Raw genomic sequence first — 20,078 nt, forward strand, 5'->3', positions numbered from 1 at the left:
TGTGTGGCCAATTTGAAGGGCCAGTGGTTGCAATGCCTGAGGAGAGATAATGATGGGAGGTCTGGGTAAAAATCACAACCAGTCAGAAACAATAGTACAACATAATGTCCCTCAGAGTCCCAGACACAGGGTTGAATGATGAGATACGATGCGGATAAATCAGGCACAAAGAACAGCTTGTTACTTGTAATTACAAAAGTACACTATGTTAGGTCACTGACTTTGCCATTCTAACCTGTGGTCTTCGGGGTGGATGGGAATGAATGATGCTCGGATTGCTGCTTTGCGTTGGTAGCAGGCTTTCTGCAAAGCATGGTTCTTACAGCACATACATGCACACACAGTTATCTTTTATCGCAGTCTGGTTAATGCACCAGTACCGCTACAGAGTAATCTCCAAAAAATGATGAAAAGCAAAGCCTGAACGGTAATGAAAAGTGAACAACAAAAGATTTTTCCTGACCTGAGAGTGTGGACAGAGTTGTTTCCCGTTTCAGTGGAGGCAGAGTTTTCTTCCTCTGCCCCAGAGTTCCTGGCTGCTGCTCCAGAGTGACGGGCAGAGCAGGGAGGGTCCACTGTAGTTTGGGTTGGCTGGGCTGCTGCTCCCCCTCTTCTCCCTGACCGTGACATGGGGCCACCTTACTCAGCCTGGGCCTGGAGCCTGTGGAGCCCATTGTCCTGCTACCTGCCCTGAAGGCCAACAGGCTCAAATGCTAACACGGATGTTAAGCAACAGCCCTTCGATCATATATTCCACTCTATTATAAGTCAGGTAGGTGAAGCTTGAAAGGTAGAAATAACTTTCTTCAAGTTTGGTGTGAATCACAAAAACTAGTCTCACCTTTTTTAATGTCTTCTCATCGGTCACATTAAGGTTTGTCTACGCTCCACTGTAGATCCAGTTTAGCTCACTTTCCTTTGTAGACGTTGAGTCAGTGTGGCCCTCTGGCCTCTCCTATGAGTCACATCATCAGTTACAGAATAACTACTCCTGTGAACTCTGCCATCCTACTCATTTGCCCTAACTGCTGCCAGTCAAACCCAATAGTCTTCAAATCTCCCCCACCGGCAAACTGGGGTTTTGTCCTGAAGCGTCTCTCTGTCTGGTGCCAATCTACAAATGCAATAAACACGTTTGATTGTGGTTAAAAGAGTAGGTGTGTGCTCCATCCCTGCTTTCATACTCCACTTTCTCATTATAATGAGCTAGGTTTCTATGGCAACTCTCCCTACAGGTTACTTTGTAACTCATAAGTTAATGCTTGAAAGACCCTGTTATTTTCATGTACCCCTTCCGTATCAGAAAAGCCCCAAGGGTTAAGAGAGGCAGTTTCTTTGGGAGGTTACTAATTGACATAATATTGTGGATTTAGGTAGTAAACTATATATATTCCCTTTGATTCAGTATTCAGTAAGGAGTTGGACAAAAAGCCTTTATTGTTGCTAAAGCAGAACAGTACATCTACCACGAGGTCTCTGATTATGGTCTTTTATCTCCCTGCATCCAGCTGGATGGCAGTAACTGTCATGTAATGAGGATTTCAACATTACCCATCCCTCTGCTTCTCCTCGCTCATTTGTTTTAAAATGTCATCCACAACTGTTTAGCTCAAATTGTCACCTCAGCAAATGCTTCATTAGAAGTCTCGACTCACTGACGGCGCTCCAGCGACCGTAACAGCACTGTGGTGTGGGACTCTTGGGAGTGTGTGTGTGTGTGTGAATATGAGTCATGTAGAGAGACTAGGAAAATCATTCTCACCCTTATCATCCCAATAGGACAATTTGGAGTAAAATTTCATTTTGCCACCATGTTATGTGACACTGAAAGTCGTTTTGACAAGTGCCTATCACATCGTTATGCTCTGCAGGCACAACATCTCCTATTGGGTTTTTCCATTGCCAGGCAGACAGGCATGCATTAGTACCACAGATTGCATGTAACTGTGAAAGAGGATAAATTATAGGAGAAACGATCACCCTCAATCATCTTCAGTGTGCGTGTGTATGTGTGTGTGTCTCAATAAGTGACAGCTCAGTGCGGCACAGCAAAGCATTGCGTAATATATTATAGCAAGGAGAATTCTGCAAAGTCATCTCTGCTAAATGAATAAAATGCACTCTACAGATTACTAAGATTGGATGAATCATACTAGTCAGGTCTGCCAAAAATAGTTGAAACCAGGCCAGAAGACACCATAGTGGTGTGCGTATGGTTGATCAAACAATGACTGCAGTTTAGATACTGTACTTTCTTCTGTTGGGCTGTCTCCACATCTTCAGTTGTTGGAAAATAGTGAACACGTGTCTTTAAGATGAAAGTATTGGTCTTTGGCTAAAATACTAAAGTTAGAGATCATTTGGCATGTTTTCATTAAGGAGGAGAGTGGACTCGACTGGGACAAAGGGAAAGTACAGTCCTAATCTGTCTCTGTCTCTCTTTCTCTGTCTGTGTGTGTCATGTGGTTCATCTTTGCAGATTAACAGTATATTGATGGAAAACTACTGGCTCTAATGGCAAGAACCTCTGAAGCTTTGCCAGGGGCACCAGTGTTGTATGCATCCATGTTGATGTTGATTTATTATTGAAGTCCCTGGGCAACACAGAAATGAACTGACTGAAATGATCTAAATGATGTTACAATATATTATATAATAATTCAGGCTTTGTTCATGGGCTGAAGTAGTATTACGCTGCTATAAATGAGGGTTTTATGTCTTTTATTATAAAACAAAAAGAGCCTGTACATTACGCATAGTATAATTGCCATTCTTGTATATAATATTTAATAAGACGGAAAATGTAAATACTCTTATTGATACAGCTCTAAATAAATTCAATAAATACAGATAAGATTGAGCCAAACTGGCCCTGCCAATATTTATATTCACAGAATACAGTCCGCGGAGCAGGTCAGGGAGGCCAGTCAGCTCTTTGTGGTCTGGGTGCGTGCGAGGGACAGGACTGGGCGCAGCAAGGAGTTCAAGAAAGTAAATAACACTTTCCACCCTTTCAATTAGCAAAATCCATAAATGTTCTCTTTTTCCCTCCTGCAGGGAAGTGACAGATGCGGCGATGCATCTCCAAAATAAAGTGGGTTTTTTTACCAATACAGTTCAAGACAATACTCATTATCTTCCTGATAGAGAACTTCTAGTCCATTTGGACCGGTCTTCCCGCCGCACCTCCTTGGTGGGCGATGGGGAAACGTAGGAGGACAGGGCTTGATGACTGGATAGGGTTAATGGAGGCCCTAAGTCATGCCAAGGGGATGGAGACGGTGCCGTTGGCTCGACTGCGACTGCGGGTGTGGACGCTGGACTCCGTGAGCTCCTCGCCGTGTTCCTCCGACTTCTTGTCTGCGATGGTGGCCAGGAAGCGCAGCGTGACTGAGTCCCACTCCTCCGGCAGCAGGAGGAGCAGGAAGCCCAGGCAGATGATGCAGGTGGCTGCCAGACGCACCACGCTAAAGATCACCTCATGTTTCAGCACATCGACGGCTACGGCGGGGGAGAGAAAGACAGGAAGAGAGATGGGATGAGAGAGAGGGAGCCGAACAGCAAGATAGAAAGAGGGAGAGGGAGGGTGTGAGAGAAACAAAAACAAATTGAGATTAATTACATAAAGTAAGATAAACCACAGGACTCTGGGGCTGTAAGGGGATGAATGTAGCTAAGCAATGCGGCTTACAATCAGCACAAGTGGGCCACTCTGTTCTCTGTGTCTCTGTGGGCAGAAGCCCTGAGCCAAGTTGTCGTAACCCACTGACCTTCATACAGTCCATTGTGGTTTAGGAAAATAACTCGTCTGCAGGCATTTAGTGTCGCCTTAGCAACCTGATCCTCCCTCAGTGAGAGGATAGTTGCAGGGTCTGTTGAGGCACATTGATGATTGGGTTTCCGGGGTGAGAGAGGCAGACTTGCTGTGTAATCTGTTTGCTACAATGGCCCTAAGTGCTGACATCTCGATACAATACCACAGCATAAACGCACTGTATAAAGTGGCCGTTTACTCTCATTGTCACACATTTTTCACTATCATAATCAGAAAATACAAATCAGAGTTCATGAACCACTTGATCCACATGAAGTAAACCTACCTGCATTGCCTGGTACACTGAGCAGTGTTCCTATGGAGATGAGGATGGGGTAGGTCAGCACCACACCAACATTAACCAAGATGTTGAACACTGTAAAAGACACGAAACAGGTTGAAAACAACAGTACAAAGGCAGTGGATTTGAAACAATGCATGAAACAATCATCCTCAGTCATCTTCAGCATGCATTTGCACTCTCACCCAGCCAAAGCCCTGCCAGTCCACACAAGTATCCCCAGGGCAGTGAGGAGATCGAGCCCCAGTGCTCCACCTTGGTGAAGTAGAGGATGAGGGGCACACAGGAGATGAAGATGAGGTTGAAGAAGCCCATGGTGGAAAGGAAATGAGCCACTTCTCCCAGGTTAGCACTGCCCAGGAACATCTTGAACAGCACCTGGACACCAAGGAGACAATATTAAGCCCCCACTGACTGGGATCAACTGAGCCTGACTGGCTCAAACTGCTCCCAACAGTTGCCCACTATGATTCTTCTTGCGTCTTTGAGCATTAGTGTTTTCACCTGAATTTACACTGGTGACTGTGAGTAATTTAATACAGTACAAAGACAATAACACCAAGGGTTCAACCTGTGATGATGCAGCTCAGATATGCTTGACAGACTAACCTTGTAGAGAGCCGACGTGGAGGCGGAGCCCACAGCCAAGGCCACGCCTACGAAGGAATCCCCATGGAAACCGTCAGCATAAGCCATCATGACAATACCTGTGATGGCCATTATGGCAGCCACAATCTGCAGGTAGAGATCAAGAGCCATCAGCAAGGTATGCGAAAACGAAACAATGCAAATTTGTATTGTTGGTGGTTTCGTACTGACCCGAACACCCATGAAACGGTCCTTGAGGACAATCCAGGACAGGAGAAAGACGAAGGCCTTGTGGCAGCAGTAGAGGGCAGAGACATCAGTGGCGGTCAGCTTCTTCAAGGCCAGAAGGTACAGGTAGTTTGTCAGGGTCCACAGGATTGAGAAGGGTGCTGTCCTCTTCAGGAAAAGCTTGAGGGTCATCCCATCCTCCCCAAAGAGCTTGCTGCACTCCCTGTTAGAGCAAAGGCAAGCATGTCAACCTGTTTCTATTAAAATAGTGTCATTGTTAGTCAGAGATCAATAAAGCTTCTAGTTGGGCTACAGAGAGTTTAGAGTGGGAAGAACTTTGGTCTAAATTATATTTTTCTTCTTTGTTTTTCTGTCCTGGGGGCAATACTTCTTTTCAATTAACATAAACACAACTATATGACTGTCTGCCTTCATTGTTGTCACTGTCTTCACTGACACGCCTGACTGCAAATGTCAGTTAAAGTAGAGCTGTGTCAATTTGATTCCACCTCACTGATACTGTGGAAACAGCTTACCGTCTGCTGTCTGCTGTAGCACTTATTAACAATGCTGGCTAGCACACAGCTCATTAAATCTCCTAGAAGTGTAAAAGCTTAAAAGGTTCAGAGAAATACAATTGGTCTGACATTGTGCTTTTTTCTGTTACATGATACCACAGATCTTGCTTCTTCTCTTTCTGAATTCAAAGATAATTTTGTAGACAAATGTACCGGAATTTCTGGATGGGAGTCTGCTTCTCCCGTGTGGTAACCACATGGGTGGAGTAGTAGATGGGGAAGAAGAGGATGTTCCAGTTGCTGCTGAACCAGGAGATGAAGAAGGGACAGGAAAAGGACTGGAAGGTAAGCTTGACCACCTGAGTGGTGCCCACCCAGGAGGAGGAGACACACAGGACCACCAGCAGACCGCCCAGCACCTTCAGGACTGTGTTGGCACATGTCTGGTAGGACGGGCTCTCTCCGCTGGCCTCGCTGCCTGGTGTCTCTGCATGGGACTCGGAGCCTTCCTCTCCTGGTGGGAGACAAGAAGAGGAAATAAAATGGAAGAAAAGCCACTGAAATATTCCTACATGTGGGCTATGCTGCCTGTTCTAACTTCAATGAGAACAAAATACCACAACTTTAAAGCTGTTTGCCTTCAGGGCATCATCACTTCTGGTCCTAGCTTTCACTTTCCATTTTACTTATAATAGATTTAAAAAATTACTAAACTTGTAATTATATAAGGATTATGTGGCCCAATTTCTTTGCATACCCCCTATGCTTTGTGCTATATGCTGTAGGATGTAGCCTGTGACTGCCTGCCTGAGGTGCAGTAGGTAAGCACTTATTGATCAATTGCCCTTTGTGATCACTCCCACGGTTTGCATTTCCTGCTGTAACGGCACTAACGCATAAGGCAAGGCTTTGTTAAAAATGTGTTGGCTTAGCATGGTGGTTGCCCATGTCATAAATAGCTTTACCGGCTCATGATGCAGCATACCATCTGCACCCATTACATTCAGACGTGCACAGAAACCTGATACACAGAAAGCAGGGGTAAGCCTAACCACATGACATTCCACAAGAAAGTCGTGTCAACCTTGTCACTTGTGTCAGGCTTTTGACTGTTATTACATTGCTGCAATGAAAACAATACCTTTGAGATATTTTGCAACTATGGAAATGAGATTTTTACAGGATAACACCAGAGGGAACTACAATATTATCTAGATAGATAGATAGATAGATAGACATCTGTTAAGACTATAAGCTCTGACTGCATTTCTGACTTGAGTGCCGTTCTAGATGGGCGCACTGTGTGTAGGGAACATGTGCAACCTTACAATTACCACACATATCAAGTCGGAGACTGGCAACCTGGGATTAGAACAAAGATGGCAAGGATTTATCTTATTGCTTGCAGCGCTCTCTCCCTCATCAAAGTACAGCTGCAAATGGCCCACTGCCTTAATGGATTGTGGGACTGAATGGCTTCTGGACCTTAATAATTCTGCTGCAGAATGTGTGAAGTGTTGTGAGTGTGTGTGTGTGTGTGTGTGTGTGTGTGTGTGTGTGTGTGTGCATGTGTGCATTGTTTGGATGGTGTGAGTGCGTTTCCGGAGAGAGCCCGGATCCGTTCTATAAGTCTCAACAGTGTGATCAATTTACACCAGGGCAGGAATAAAAGATGACATGTGCTGGGTGTTTGCTGCTTGTGCTCTCTTTGCTAGCTCAGCATGTGAAGCTCTGCCATTTCCACCATGGCTATAGACACTGGAGCACTGCAAGCACTAGCAGTGGCACCAGCAGTATCCCCCCTCCACACCAGGGCATCTCAGGGGTGCTCATTATTACCCCTGATAGTCTTTTGTCTGGTACCTGCAAACAGCTCTAACCAGGGCTTCAAATAATAGGAAAACTCTGAAAAGTCCAATGAAAATAGATTGCACCTCTAAGTATTAATCATTTCCTCCCTCCAAAGGAAAAATATCAATACTTTTGTGATTATTAAACAAATCAATCAACGGTGTTGTGCATAAACACAGGTCACAAGTCTCCACTGTGTGAAGATTGGTAGCAGTTTCACCTCTCTGTGTACAGTGTTTAGTATGGTGAGGTGCCTTTGTACAATCCTTTGAACATACGCATCGCTCTTAAGTGTTAGCATGCACTGTAGTTACTGTAATTAAATGAATACATGGGCACACAGAGGAGAAACGGCCACCAAACCTTTTATCAGAGAGTTTCTTTTCCGGGAAGGTCAGTGTATTCCTTCAAAAGAGATTTTTGTAAAAATGAAGTGTAATTTAAGGTTTTACTCTCTTGCCAAACTTGTTTTAAGCATAATGAATGCATGAGATCACTGCTGGTACTCAACAAGAGTGTTAGAATTAAGTGTTGGCTATATCCAGAGTAACAATGGTGAATATATTCTTTATTGAAAGTCACAGATGCAGGAATCAAGCCAGGAATCAAGCCAGTGTTCTGCAGTCTGTCCACACTGCAGAACTGAATTACTCAATTCACAATAATGCTCCATATATGAAGCAAGAGGGCAAAAAAAAAAACTCACAGTGACAAAGTAAAAATCTACTATATTTCCCACCCTGGCTCACAGAAAAGAGGGAACAGTGACAATTATATAACTTCTACTGACATTTCAAGCTCAAAGTCAGTTCTGTTCAGTTCAGTTCAGTTCAGTTAAGTGCATTACAGACCATGAATATCACCTCAAAAAACCTCCTCAGATAAAAGGTTTCACCTTACAGTATATCCCAGTTGGGAGCAGATCTACAGTAAGTGGTGAAAGCAAAATGTTCAAGACTAATAGGGTTTCTCTTCTACCAGGCTCATCTAGGGATTTGGTCTAATCAGATTCTGTCACAGCATGGATTCCTAATCAAGCAGATGACATAGCGGCTGCTAATCGGGGAACTAAGTTCAGATATTTCTTCAAGAGAGAAACAACTCTGTTCTGTGTCTTTTTTGTGTCCCCTTTCATAGCACCAGCAGGACTTTAAGGTTTCTCTGTGTCGGCAGCCTCCTCTGTCCTGAAGTCAACAGCACCACAGGCTGATCTGGTGCCAAGATGCAGATATTAAAACTCCACTATTCCCTTGCCTCATTAATGCAGCTTTAGTGGCCAAATTTGAAGTCTCATAACAGTCAGCATTATTACTGACTAATACTGCTGCTAAAAATTGTTGCACAGAAAACCATAATAAACCCTGCCATACACATTATATAACAGCAGAGTGTTGTGCTGAAATATTTCACTCATGTAGAAGTAGTGCTACTTGAGTTTAACTTCACTCAAGTCGGAGTAAACATACTTTTACACCTTTAGAAAACTGCTCAAGTTAAAGAGTAGCTCACTAAAAAGTATTCAAGTGCTTAGATGCTTTTGGGTAAAAGTCGTTAAGATTTTATGCATGTTACAAAATGATCCCAACAAAAATGAGCAGATTACTTGTTTTGGCATGGCCCTCACAAATAATTTGGTGCATCATTACCAGCCCAAAGTTTGAGGATGGTTCTTTTTTACAAAGTTGTATCAGTTTTGGTAGGCAATGTCCGGAATGTAGTCACTACTAGAAATAAAATGTAACCAAATAAAAATAGGAATAAATACTTAAAAATTACTCAAGTACATTAAAAATACAGACATACAGAACATTAGTATTAATCTGTTCAAACACAGTGACTAATTTAGTTACTTTCCACCTCTGTAAAACAAGAATCCAGAGTTGTGGTACTAATGTAAAAAAACAAGCGACTGTTTAGCAAGGCTATATTATAGTTTCTTTGACATTGATTGACTCATACATACAGTATCTGTATGTGTATGTGTATATACATCTTTATATGTATAGACATACTGTAATAAACACGGCACAATCTGAAAAATCCATTTGTTTGCCAAAAACAAAATTTTAACATCTTGACATCATGGCATTAAGGTACAGAAATACTAGAAGCTTTTGTGCAGTTTTTCCTTCAGTGTGCTGTATACTGCCATACACTATTGGCACTCCCATTAACAGAGCTTATCCACTCTGACTGTGTGACGCAGTACGCTGCTTGAACCTCACAGTTCAATCCATTCTGTGTTTTATCCCCGCCACTGACGCTGCATGCTAGTGACATTGATGGATAGACGAGAGCTGAATCCAACATGAAGCTCACACTGCCGTCTGCCGTCTTACTGACGTCTCACTACAGGTCAAACACTGCAGCAGATCCTTATCCAAATTAGCTGAGGAGAGGTGGTATGGTTATCTTAATGATCAAAGGCTGATTAGCGATATCTTTCAGTAATCTGTTACAAAAGTAAAGGGTGCCAGATCTAGGTTAACGGGTGCTGTGAAGTTCAAGGCTCAGGAGATGAGGATACAGCGTAGTGTGGGATGGAGAGTAGAAACGCTGTAGCACATGAAAGAAAGGACAGGTGAAATGAACAGATGTGAAAGCAGCTGACTTGGGCCGATTTGTGTTTTTTTGACATCAGTGGTGTGCCACAAAGGGCAGCTAGAAACAGCCAAACAGATGCTGGTGCTACTACACTTCCAGTCAACACATTCAGCATCTCAACTCTGCTAGCAGGAAGGACAGGTATTAAACTTTCTGGAATGATACAAATGCATTTCACACCATCCAGAGTAGTCATGAAATTGTCAAACCATCCTGCTGAAATTATGCAATGATATGGCTCTGACTTAACTCAACTTAACTACATTCTAATTTCTGATCTTGGTAACATCAAGAGAGTGTTTTCAAAGTCTTTGCAGAATGCCACAGGCTTAATTCAGTTAATTAGGACATATTTGCCCATCACACTGACTGTATATTCCATATGAATATCAGTACACTCCATATGACACATTAGCACACACAGTGTCATTTTGGAAACTCTATAGTGTCACATGGGAAATGCTGGCCATAACAATAAATTCACACTATTGTTGAAAACAGCCCACCAGTGTTATCATGGAAAGATTAGAGTTAGTGCTATTCACATCATGCCAACACACACACACACATCCACACACACAGTACTGTATATCTCCCAGAAATGGCGTCCTGGGCCTCTCCGGTGTTTAGTTTACCTTCAGAGATGGGGCAGGTCAGGACCTGAGTGCTGTACGAGCTGAGAGGAGCCACTCGGGCCGAGTGCTTCTTCATCCTCCACTAGGGGCACAACCCACTGTCCTTCCCTGGGAAGTGTGTGTGTGTGTGTGTGTGTGCGTGTGTGTGTGTGTGTGTGTGTGTGTGTGTGTGTGTGTGTGTGTGTGCCTGGGCTGCTGCTGCACGCTCAGCAGCTCCTCCTGCTAGCTCTGTGCATCCTCAGACTCCTGACTCCTCCGCTGCTCCTTCACGCTCTTGATCACCCCCCTCCTCCTAGATCTCTGTCAACTGTTCTGTCTTCTTCCCAGCACTCCAGTCCTGACTCTCCTTTCCTCTCCAACCCAGCGCTCTCACTGTCACTGGTGCTCACTCTTTCCTTCTCGCTCTCTCTCTCTCTCTCTCCCTCTCTTTCTGGATAGTGACACAGCTCAGTGGAGGTAGCTCAGTGGAAGTGCGGTGGAGTGGAGACTCTACTGTTGCACTGTCATGCCGTGATCCAGCGCTGCCACTGTCTCCAAGGGAGACTGAGCTTCAAGTGTGTGTGGCACGGCGCAATCACTCCCCTCATCTCTTTCTATTCCCTCCCCCTCCTCCTTTCTCTCTCTCTCTCTCTCTCTCTCTCTCTCTCTCTCTCTCTCGCTTCTCCCCTCCTCTTCTTTTGCTCCACAAATCAGCAGCTTTGTTTGGAAGGTAACCAAGCAGCCCAGGCTAATTATGCTGTGTTAGCTGCTGCCCCCTCCTTTTCTCCTTACTCCTCCCTCCCATCCCCTCCCTTCATGGCCAGGCTCCCTCACTCCTTCCCTCCCTCTCTCTCTCTTTCTCTATCTATCTCTTGTCCCCTGTCTTCCAATCACTCTCTCTCTCTCTCCTTGGCACATCTCCTGCACTTCACTACTCCTTGAGACTTAGATTATTTGTAGAGCTCTCTCCTATTGCCTGTGCCAACATTAATGCATTAAGCTTCAAAAAGGACATAACTAACACAGCCTTTCGTGCCCACACTACACGCGAGGACATGACAATCTCATATACAGCATGTAACTTTGGTCATACACTTAGGTAGTGTTCTCAGTATTTGGAGTAGAGTTGGTAGGTCAGGAGGTGTAGGTGGCTTCCAAACACACGGCCCTCCCACCACCATCACGACTTGAGCTCCTGTGTGATTTCAGGACCAAGTAAAGTGCTGCCCATAGGATGCTTACTAGACGAGAGATAGCAATGCAAATCATCGCAAAAAAGTAATGAGAGAAATACATTCTAAGATACCTGATGTGTTTGTACTGTACTGTAGGCCTACATTGTAAAAAAAAAAAACACTCTCATGATCTAAATATACATAGAAACACAGCTCTGAATCAAGAAATACAATTGCAAAGTTCGTTATCACCGTAGTTATCCGTTATTGACACAGACATGTGATATCATATAAAAAACAGGTATAAAGTGTCTCTTTTTGTAGTTCTTCGCAGTCTGATCATGTGTTGCTTCGTCACTGGACATATTGACCCCTGTTTTTCCTCTTGAGCAGCCATTATGGATCAGTGGAGGGGTGAGCCCCGGCCATGTGAATCACCCTCAGCTTGTGGTCAGGAGTTTCCATCTCAGCGAACCCTCCTGGCCGTCCGATCTCTATCTGTGGTTTTTGTACTTGATGGTTTAATGGGCCTAAACGTTGCTGGGACCTATACATCAATGGCGTATCAGTATCTACTGTATGCGGTCAGACACATGAGGCTTTGCACCCTGTAATATAATCTTAATATACCCGGCAATACTTTCCCTCCCACCAGTAAAATCAATACCAGTCGAGCTAGGCACAGTAGCATTATATGACCTGAGATATGGAAAACACTCAAGTAAACAAGCAATAAGTGCAATGGCCCCTTGTCTCCAATTGGTTAGTCAAGAATACTGTTAGTGGGAAATGAGCTGTCGGTGCTATTTCGCAATCATGTCAGCTGCAGGATCCCTGTCACTATATCAGTGTCACCCTGAACACCCTCCCCTCTCCTCTGCCTCTACTCTCCAATGCTCATCAGTCACAGCTCTGGCACGGCTACAGAGAGCATGGCAGATCAGAGTGCTTCACTGTGCATTCGTCAATCTGAGACTGGAGAGAATACAGCACCTTGTTTTTGTTTGACTGGTCGCTAAAATGGAGAAGGTGCAGTCCCTTGCTTCCCACCAGCACCCAATTTATTTGTTTGAATTCAGAATCCAAAACTGGGGAGACTCCGCTGTCATTCTCGTCGCAGTGCGAGCACGTTTGATTCCTTTGGTCACCCAGTATGACAGAATGAGCGCAACACTAATGCAAATGCATTAAGTGATATCATGAGAATGAACCTGGTTAAAGTGCTCGCACATTAAGTGTGTGTGATGCAAGCATGGCTGAAACTAATGTTTGGTCAGGTGTAAGCAGGGGATGAGACGGAGGCATGGATCCCCCGAGACGAGGGGGGCTAAACTTATAAATAGCCCTGCTGATGAGTGGAGCCAACAGCTAGACAGGGAGGGGAGACAAAAGAGGCCTAGTCAGCAGATCTGGGCCCAGGATGCTAATCGCTATCAGATTAAGAGAAAGACCTGGAGCGCAGGCACCACTGGAGGCCTCGGTTGCAGCGCACACATATGCTGTGATGCACATGCACAGACAGACACACACACACAAATATACAGAAGATGGCTGGGGAGTATGGTTTCTTCTATATCTTCTACTCTTTCAGAGCTATTAGGCCTATAAGTAACTTCAGCAACTCAACAAATCACATGTTCATTGCCAACTGCTTCTCACACATTCACTTGGATGTATGGTTTGCTTCCCTCCACATCAGCAGCTGGAGAGATGGAGCATCTGGTGTGAAGCTTTCAGTGCTGGTCGCCTTGAAGGACCAGTAGAATGCTTTTCACTCTGTTTCAGTGACACACTTCTCTGTCTCTTCAACTTCAACAGCTTCTCACCCCACCAACATCATCCTCCAACACCAAGAATTGTATATTACACAATGGTGCTGTTGCATCTTAGATCAAGGCACAAAATAGTAAAGCAGCCTCCCCCTGCACCTCCATAGCAACAGCGGTCCTCCGGTGCGCTGACGCAGTCGACCCATTCAGGCCCCTTTGTCATTCAGATTAGACAATATTCCTCAGTTATGACACAAGCCTCTTTGTCCTCATGCATCTCTCTGTTAATCATCACATCTCCGTGAGGAGCAGGCGGAAAGAGGGGGGATGAGAGATGAGAGAGAGAGAGAGAGATATGAATGACATCTGCAGCTGTTTTTAGCTGTAGTAGGGACTGGACAAACACTGAATAAAGTGATGGCTGTCAGATGTGTTACCAGTCACTGGATGTCACATCTACAACTCAAAGTAGTTGGAAGATTGGAGGATGAGGACACCTAGTGGTAAATAGGATGGATTGCATTACAGGGACATGGAGACGTGTGGACAGATAACTAATAAACTATTCTGGTCCTGTGGACTCAGAGCCCCACTGGTTTTCATTCTAGCGTCTAATAAGGGACTGACTTAGACCTGGGACACCAAATGAATGCAATTAACTAGCTGGTAGAATTGAAAACCAGCAGTACTCTGGGTCCCGAGGACCAGGATTGAGAACTTTCTTAAAAGACCCCTGCAAACAAAGGAGATGTAAAATAATTTCACACAGGAAAGGCTGTTCTACAAGATCAACATGACCACTTTTTGTTAGTGCTTAACTGAAACAGCTGTATTTCATGGGGTGTCATGTTAAATAGAGCTAATTTAAACAGACACATGAAATGCTGCCCACTTGTGTGTATGTGTGTGTGTGTGTGTGTGTGCGTGTGTGTGTGCGTGTGTGAGCCAGTGCAGACATGATGAGTGACAGTGTAAAAGTGTTGTATAAGGCTCTCCATCTTGATTTACACATGGAGGTAGTAATTAGGCTAAGTACTTCAGACATCCAATCACATGTGCACATTTACTGTCTGTCATTTCATTGGAGGATGTGGAAGGTCACTTTATAGTTGATGGTGAATTTACAGGCCACATGAGGGCAGTGTTAGGCTGTTAGGCAGCTGACAGGACCAGTGCATTTCAGCAGCAGTCAGTATAATGTAAAAGGCACAGATTTCGATGTAGCAATGAGAAGAGGTGTATTTTTAGAGTTGAATTGAGGTATTCATCATGTGACATTGTTAGACCTAAAAATGCTGTGCCCTTAGAAACAATGTAATATTGGCTCATGGATTATGGAAAGAACCTTGCAGGAAAAATATGTCAATGATGATGCCGAGGCTAGGCTAAATATTCTGTCACTTAACATACAGAGCTACAACATGTGAACCAATCGTACAATGGCATGCGTGCAGGTCAGCAGTTCTGTAACTCATTGGGAGAAATACTGCACCTATTACTTGATGGGTGTTTTTACTCATTCCCCAGAGAGCGTGAGGCTAACAGCACTCCTGGAGTGGTTCAGGCAAAGCTCATATCCCATTCGACGCAAGGCTAGATATAAATAGCACTGAGTGAGCAGGCATGGGAACGGGACGGTCCAAAATGAGCGCATACACATACTGAATGTTTGAGGGAACTTTTGGGGAAAATGCACCATGCTAATTGGACATTCACCTGCTGTTATCAGCTAGGTGAATTAGCATTACAATCAGTACAAACTGGAAGGAAATCAAAAGCATGTCTATCTCTTCTGTCTTTCTCTCAAGATGTTTTGTGTGGACTCAGGTGCACCAAGAGACATATTCAGTGGTGATAAATGGTTGCTTTCTGTGCTCTTCCTTTAAGTGTGTGATGGACTGTGCCTTCCTTGTCATATTTTTCCTTTGAGTGCCTAGGTCTGCTGTTCTCCTGCTGCGATGTCAGTGGTGAACAACACAGGCAGTGTGCTGAGTGGGACTGCCAGTACAAGTACCTGTCATTTCCCCTGCACCATACCAATTTGCCCAGCGGGGAGTATGCCTGCTCTAGAGGCTTGGCCTTTTCTAAATAAGCTATTCGCAACAAGATACACAGCAAATTATTGTAATGGTTTTCTGAGAGATGCTGAGGAAGCATTTACAGCCATTGTTGCAATGTGCAGGCTGGCTCTCTGCTCACACGAGCCAACCGGGCGCTGTTAGGCGACGCTGTCCTTTCTGATCCTGATTCAAAGGCAGGTTCAATTTTGCTCTTGAGCACATGTAGCTGTTTTCTATCATGTAAATAAAGTGGTGGCAAGGAAAGTACCAGGCCGCTGTTGTTCAGAATGGCATCTACCTTATTACTTTCATGTCACTACTCACTACACATAAGTCATCATATCATACCCATATGTATTACAGCCTTAGACCCTATCACCAAATGTAGTACACAATCCCCCTCAGAGGCATCTTGTAATTCATCACAGATGGCAAGTGGCAATAATAACAAATTGGCAACAGAATCTTACTAAATATATCATTACCCCATAGGCTTGGCAGAATGAGCCTACTGTTCTATTTACGTGCTCCTCTTTGTCTTACCCCACCGAGTGCTTTATGGAAAATGATACGCAACAGCTCCGGGGACTTCTAATTCTCAGCTCAAAGTTTATAATTGTGTAAACAAAACAAAATAAACTAATGCGAGGTTCTCAGGCACTTGCCAGCAGTAGAGAGAGTGAGCTCTCATGTTCCATGGTAAGTGTGTTTCTCAGTATTAGCAAGTGCATTTAAGAGGAAGATGGGTATGCTCATGAGTCATTTTTGTTCATGCTCCTTCACACTAACAGAGCACTAGCAACGATGGTGTAATAGCTGTACAAGCTAGACTATATTGTGACGAGCGAGGATGCTGCTCTGAGGAATACCTTCTGCTGTCTCTGGCATGTAGTCTCTGTTGATGGATAGATATAAAAACATAGACCTACAGATGGCATGTTTTCATCAGAGGGATGGGATTTGTCCCACAAACCAAATAACCTCTCGATGTGAGGCTCGCAGATACACTGGCTTTTCTAAGATTGCAGTAGATGCTATTATAATCCACACCTGCTCCTTATACCTGAAATTACATCACAGACGACATCCCATCCCATCCTTTCATTTTCCTCTGCTATGGTACACAGTAGGTATTGGGGAAACAATATTATCACATGATATTGGCCTTTCACATTATTTTGGTATTAACATATGCTATATTGTGGCAATAGTGCAATAAAATAAACACTTTTCCATTTACACTAGACGCTTGAAAAAAGTAACTAGAAATAGCAATGTCAGTACAGCCTACCATAATTGTTCATTGAACTCATTGAAATTTCCAAACAGGTTTCTATATTTCCCATGATCAGCAAGATTCCTTATCAGCACATAAGCCCAATGGGATAGTGTTAATTCTCCTAATTATTGATTTCAGTATCAGAGCCAAAACTCCTGTGTTGGTTGCACCCTGTTATATAAACCAAAGAGTGGTTCAATAGTGCAGTGGCTTCAGAGGCCCCAGAATTGTTCAACCTTTTCAAACAATTTTCGTGCCACTCGTTAATCAGATATTCTTTAATAGATTGATCTGGACGAGGAGATATATTCCCACAGAAATGTGTGATTGCATTCACAGATAAACCATCGCAACTGACACTATTGATAAACAGGACACAGTTAGTGAGAGACAGGTTAATTTCTTTTTCCTCAGCCTCTATCTAGAAATCCACTGAGCTCATCCAGGGAGCCTCAGCTGGAACTGCTCTTGATTGAATAAAGCCCATCTACATCCTCACAACACCTCTGAGATTTAAAACAGGTTTGTTACTCAGTCAAGAGTAACGCGTCGTGTCACAGAGTGCCAGTGTTTCAGTACATGTAGATATGAACATCACAACATTGAGAGTGCATCTCGGATCTACATGTGTATCTCCAAGTCATTCATTTATAGTTGAGCCTTTATGTAACAGCCAGAGGGAGATGCGAGGGAGCTTGAATGACGAGTCCAATTCATTTGGGGTAGAGTAACAGCATCTGAACCACAAGAGGCTCAGGGAAGGACGGCGGATTAATGACCAATTTCTTTTTTTGGAGGCTAATTCAAGGAGAGTGCCAGTTCCTCCTTACCTTTAGTAAAGAATGATGACAGGCTACAATGATTAGGCCAATTACACAACACAGAGGTGAGAGCCTCTGACCACTATAATGCTATGCGAGTGGTACAGGCCTTATTCTCTTGAGATCCTAGTCTATACACCTTTGTTACAATCAAGCCACATGTGAAAGCACTAATTGGCTATGTACAGAAGATTGCAATGGTTGTTCTTTTCTCCTGTTGTAATCCCACTGGCCATGCCTTAACAAACTAGAGGGCAGGATTTAAAGATCACCAGTGAACAAACTGCATGATCAGCGCTGAAGTACTGTATCCCACTCCCAATCACTGTCTCTGTGTCAGCAAAATTCACACTATTGGTCTACCAATCAAAACCACTTTGACAACTGGAAATTATAGTGCAGATGAATATATTTTTTCACAGCTATATCTCAAACATGCCAAGAGACAGCTGGGGGATTTTCACATGCATCAGAGGAAGAGCTGCTGTATTTGGCATCTGGGAAATTGATTGTATTAATCAAGTGCAAACATTTGCAATAAACAATTCAATATGAGGCTAGGATGTAATTGGTTGTGTGTTGACTTCACCAACATGACTGTTTGATCTGGACAATATCAGACCACAGTTTAAACAATTAACTTTGATGGAAAGTGCCACCACAATTTGTGCATGTCACCAGGGAATGTAATTGCATATATTGTAAAGTTTGGTTTTGCATTTCTCTGTCTGTCTGTCTGTGTGTGTGTGTCTCGCTCGCTCTCTCTCTCTCTCTCTCTCTCTCTCTCTCTCTCTCTCTCTCTCTCTCTCTCTCTCTCTCTCTCTCTCTCTCTCTCTCTCTCTCTCCAGTTTTAGCTAGGGCCTGTGTTGTGCCAGCACAGCTGACACTGACTGACATCATGTTGCTCAATAATAACCATAATTGAAACCTAATTGGGTGAGTTGGCAATAGCGGGCTCAAGTCCATAAAAGTGAAGGTTGTTTGAATGGGCTGAATAAAATTACTATTTTGCAATCGGAGAAGATAGTGTAATTTTTCATACATTGGTTCATACATTGGATCTTCCACACAGTACATTGCTGCCGCACTAATGAAAAATGACAAGAATATTCTCATAATATCCCTATAGGGACTCAAGTTACAGGATAGTGTGCTGTGGTAATAGTGACTTTATAGTGACCTTATCATACTCTATGGTATTTTTGTCTTCTATGGTATCGCCATAATATTCATATAGGGACATATATATTTTGATATATGATGATATACATGATATACATGTTTAGCTGTCATATGTGTATTGTATCCTTATAAGGTTTTGTTGTTTTTCATTAGCGCGACCTCACACCTGGGAAAAAAGGTGTGAAACTGTCGCAGCCGCTGAGGCTCCCGCCAGCCCACTTTGTTTTCGCATGTTTTCACTTACTTCTGTGACTGGAGTATCCTGGGTAGTAGCCATAGTAGCCGGTGATCCTCAAAATCCGGTCCTCTATATCATGCAACCCGTTGGCTGTCACTTTGGGGCTGATGTCCCCGAAGGCAGAGGGGCTGCCGCCGGTCGGCGTCGCCTTGCCTGGTAAGTGTGTGCTCTTCAGGGGCTCCAGCCCGATGCAAGGCTGCTCTCCACTCTCCAAAACACTCTCGGTGCTTATCATTGTAGGTCCAAACGCACAGAGATCAGAAGAGACGGGAGATGTGCCTTGATCAGCATGCGAGAGGCGCTGTAAGAGCAGCATCAACAATTAACTGCAAGACATTCACATTCACCTCCACATCCACATCCACATTCCATCAGTGATGCTCCCGGACGCAAGGCGAGGTTATCCAACTCCAGGAGCGTGGCTGACATTAAACACCAGGGGGCGTGTCATTACTATCACATGTGTTGTAGGATCTGACACAAAAAAAAAAAAAAAATACATGGTTGTAGGCCTACTCAGTCTAAAATAAAATTGGTGAGCATGCCAGCTCTGACAGAAAAAAACATCACTAGAATATTCCTAGTGACAGAGTGTGTTTATGGTATTTTTATTCTACTAGGCTATATGGTATCTCTATGATATTTCTATAATATTCCTATAGTGACAGATCTGTGGTACGCCATAGTGCGTTTATAAAGACCTTATCGCACTTTATATTTTTAATCTCCCGTTTTATCACTAATATTCATATAGAAACATGGTGTGACAATAGTGAGTTTATAGTGACCTTATTGTACTTTATGGTATTTTTAAACTCCTATGGCATCACTATGATATTCCTATAATTTTCCTGTAGTGACACGGTGTGACCTTATTATAATTTAATTTTTAATCTCCTTTAGTATCTCTATAATATTCCTGTAATATTCTTATAGGGACTTGTAGTTTCTGTGATATGTGTATAGCATTCTAAAATGTATTATAGATTAGGCTGCCTCTTTTTCATAAGGGCTGTATTGATCTGAAGAAGCATCT

General features: G+C 43.6%; 1 protein-coding gene across 1 annotated transcript; it reads right to left on the reverse strand.

The window, feature by feature from the left end:
• Positions 1–3,259: 3,259 nt before the first annotated feature.
• Positions 3,260–19,277, reverse strand: slc35f4 (solute carrier family 35 member F4). Its single transcript, XM_071924228.2, has 7 exons — positions 19,049–19,277; positions 5,663–5,963; positions 4,935–5,154; positions 4,725–4,850; positions 4,301–4,493; positions 4,101–4,190; positions 3,260–3,501 (listed from the first exon to the last, which is right to left on the reverse strand). Exons 1-7 carry the CDS (start codon positions 19,275–19,277, stop codon positions 3,260–3,262), a joined length of 1,401 nt encoding a protein of 466 aa, XP_071780329.1.
• Positions 19,278–20,078: the final 801 nt, after the last annotated feature.

Source organism: Centroberyx gerrardi, chromosome 17, assembly GCF_048128805.1.
Source record: "Centroberyx gerrardi isolate f3 chromosome 17, fCenGer3.hap1.cur.20231027, whole genome shotgun sequence".
Taxonomy (NCBI): Eukaryota; Metazoa; Chordata; class Actinopteri; order Beryciformes; family Berycidae; genus Centroberyx; species Centroberyx gerrardi.

Excerpts from the sequence above, each read along its gene's own strand:
- slc35f4 (XM_071924228.2), bottom strand. The coding sequence starts at position 19,277 with ATGATAAGCACCGAGAGTGTTTTGGAGAGTGGAGAGCAGCCTTGCATC. Across the intron at positions 5,964-19,048 it reads AGGATACTCCAGTCACAGAA|GAGAGGAAGGCTCCGAGTCC; the intron begins GTAAGTGAAAAC and ends GTCTCCCACCAG. Across the intron at positions 4,191-4,300 it reads ACTGGCAGGGCTTTGGCTGG|TGTTCAACATCTTGGTTAAT; the intron begins GTGAGAGTGCAA and ends TGTCTTTTACAG.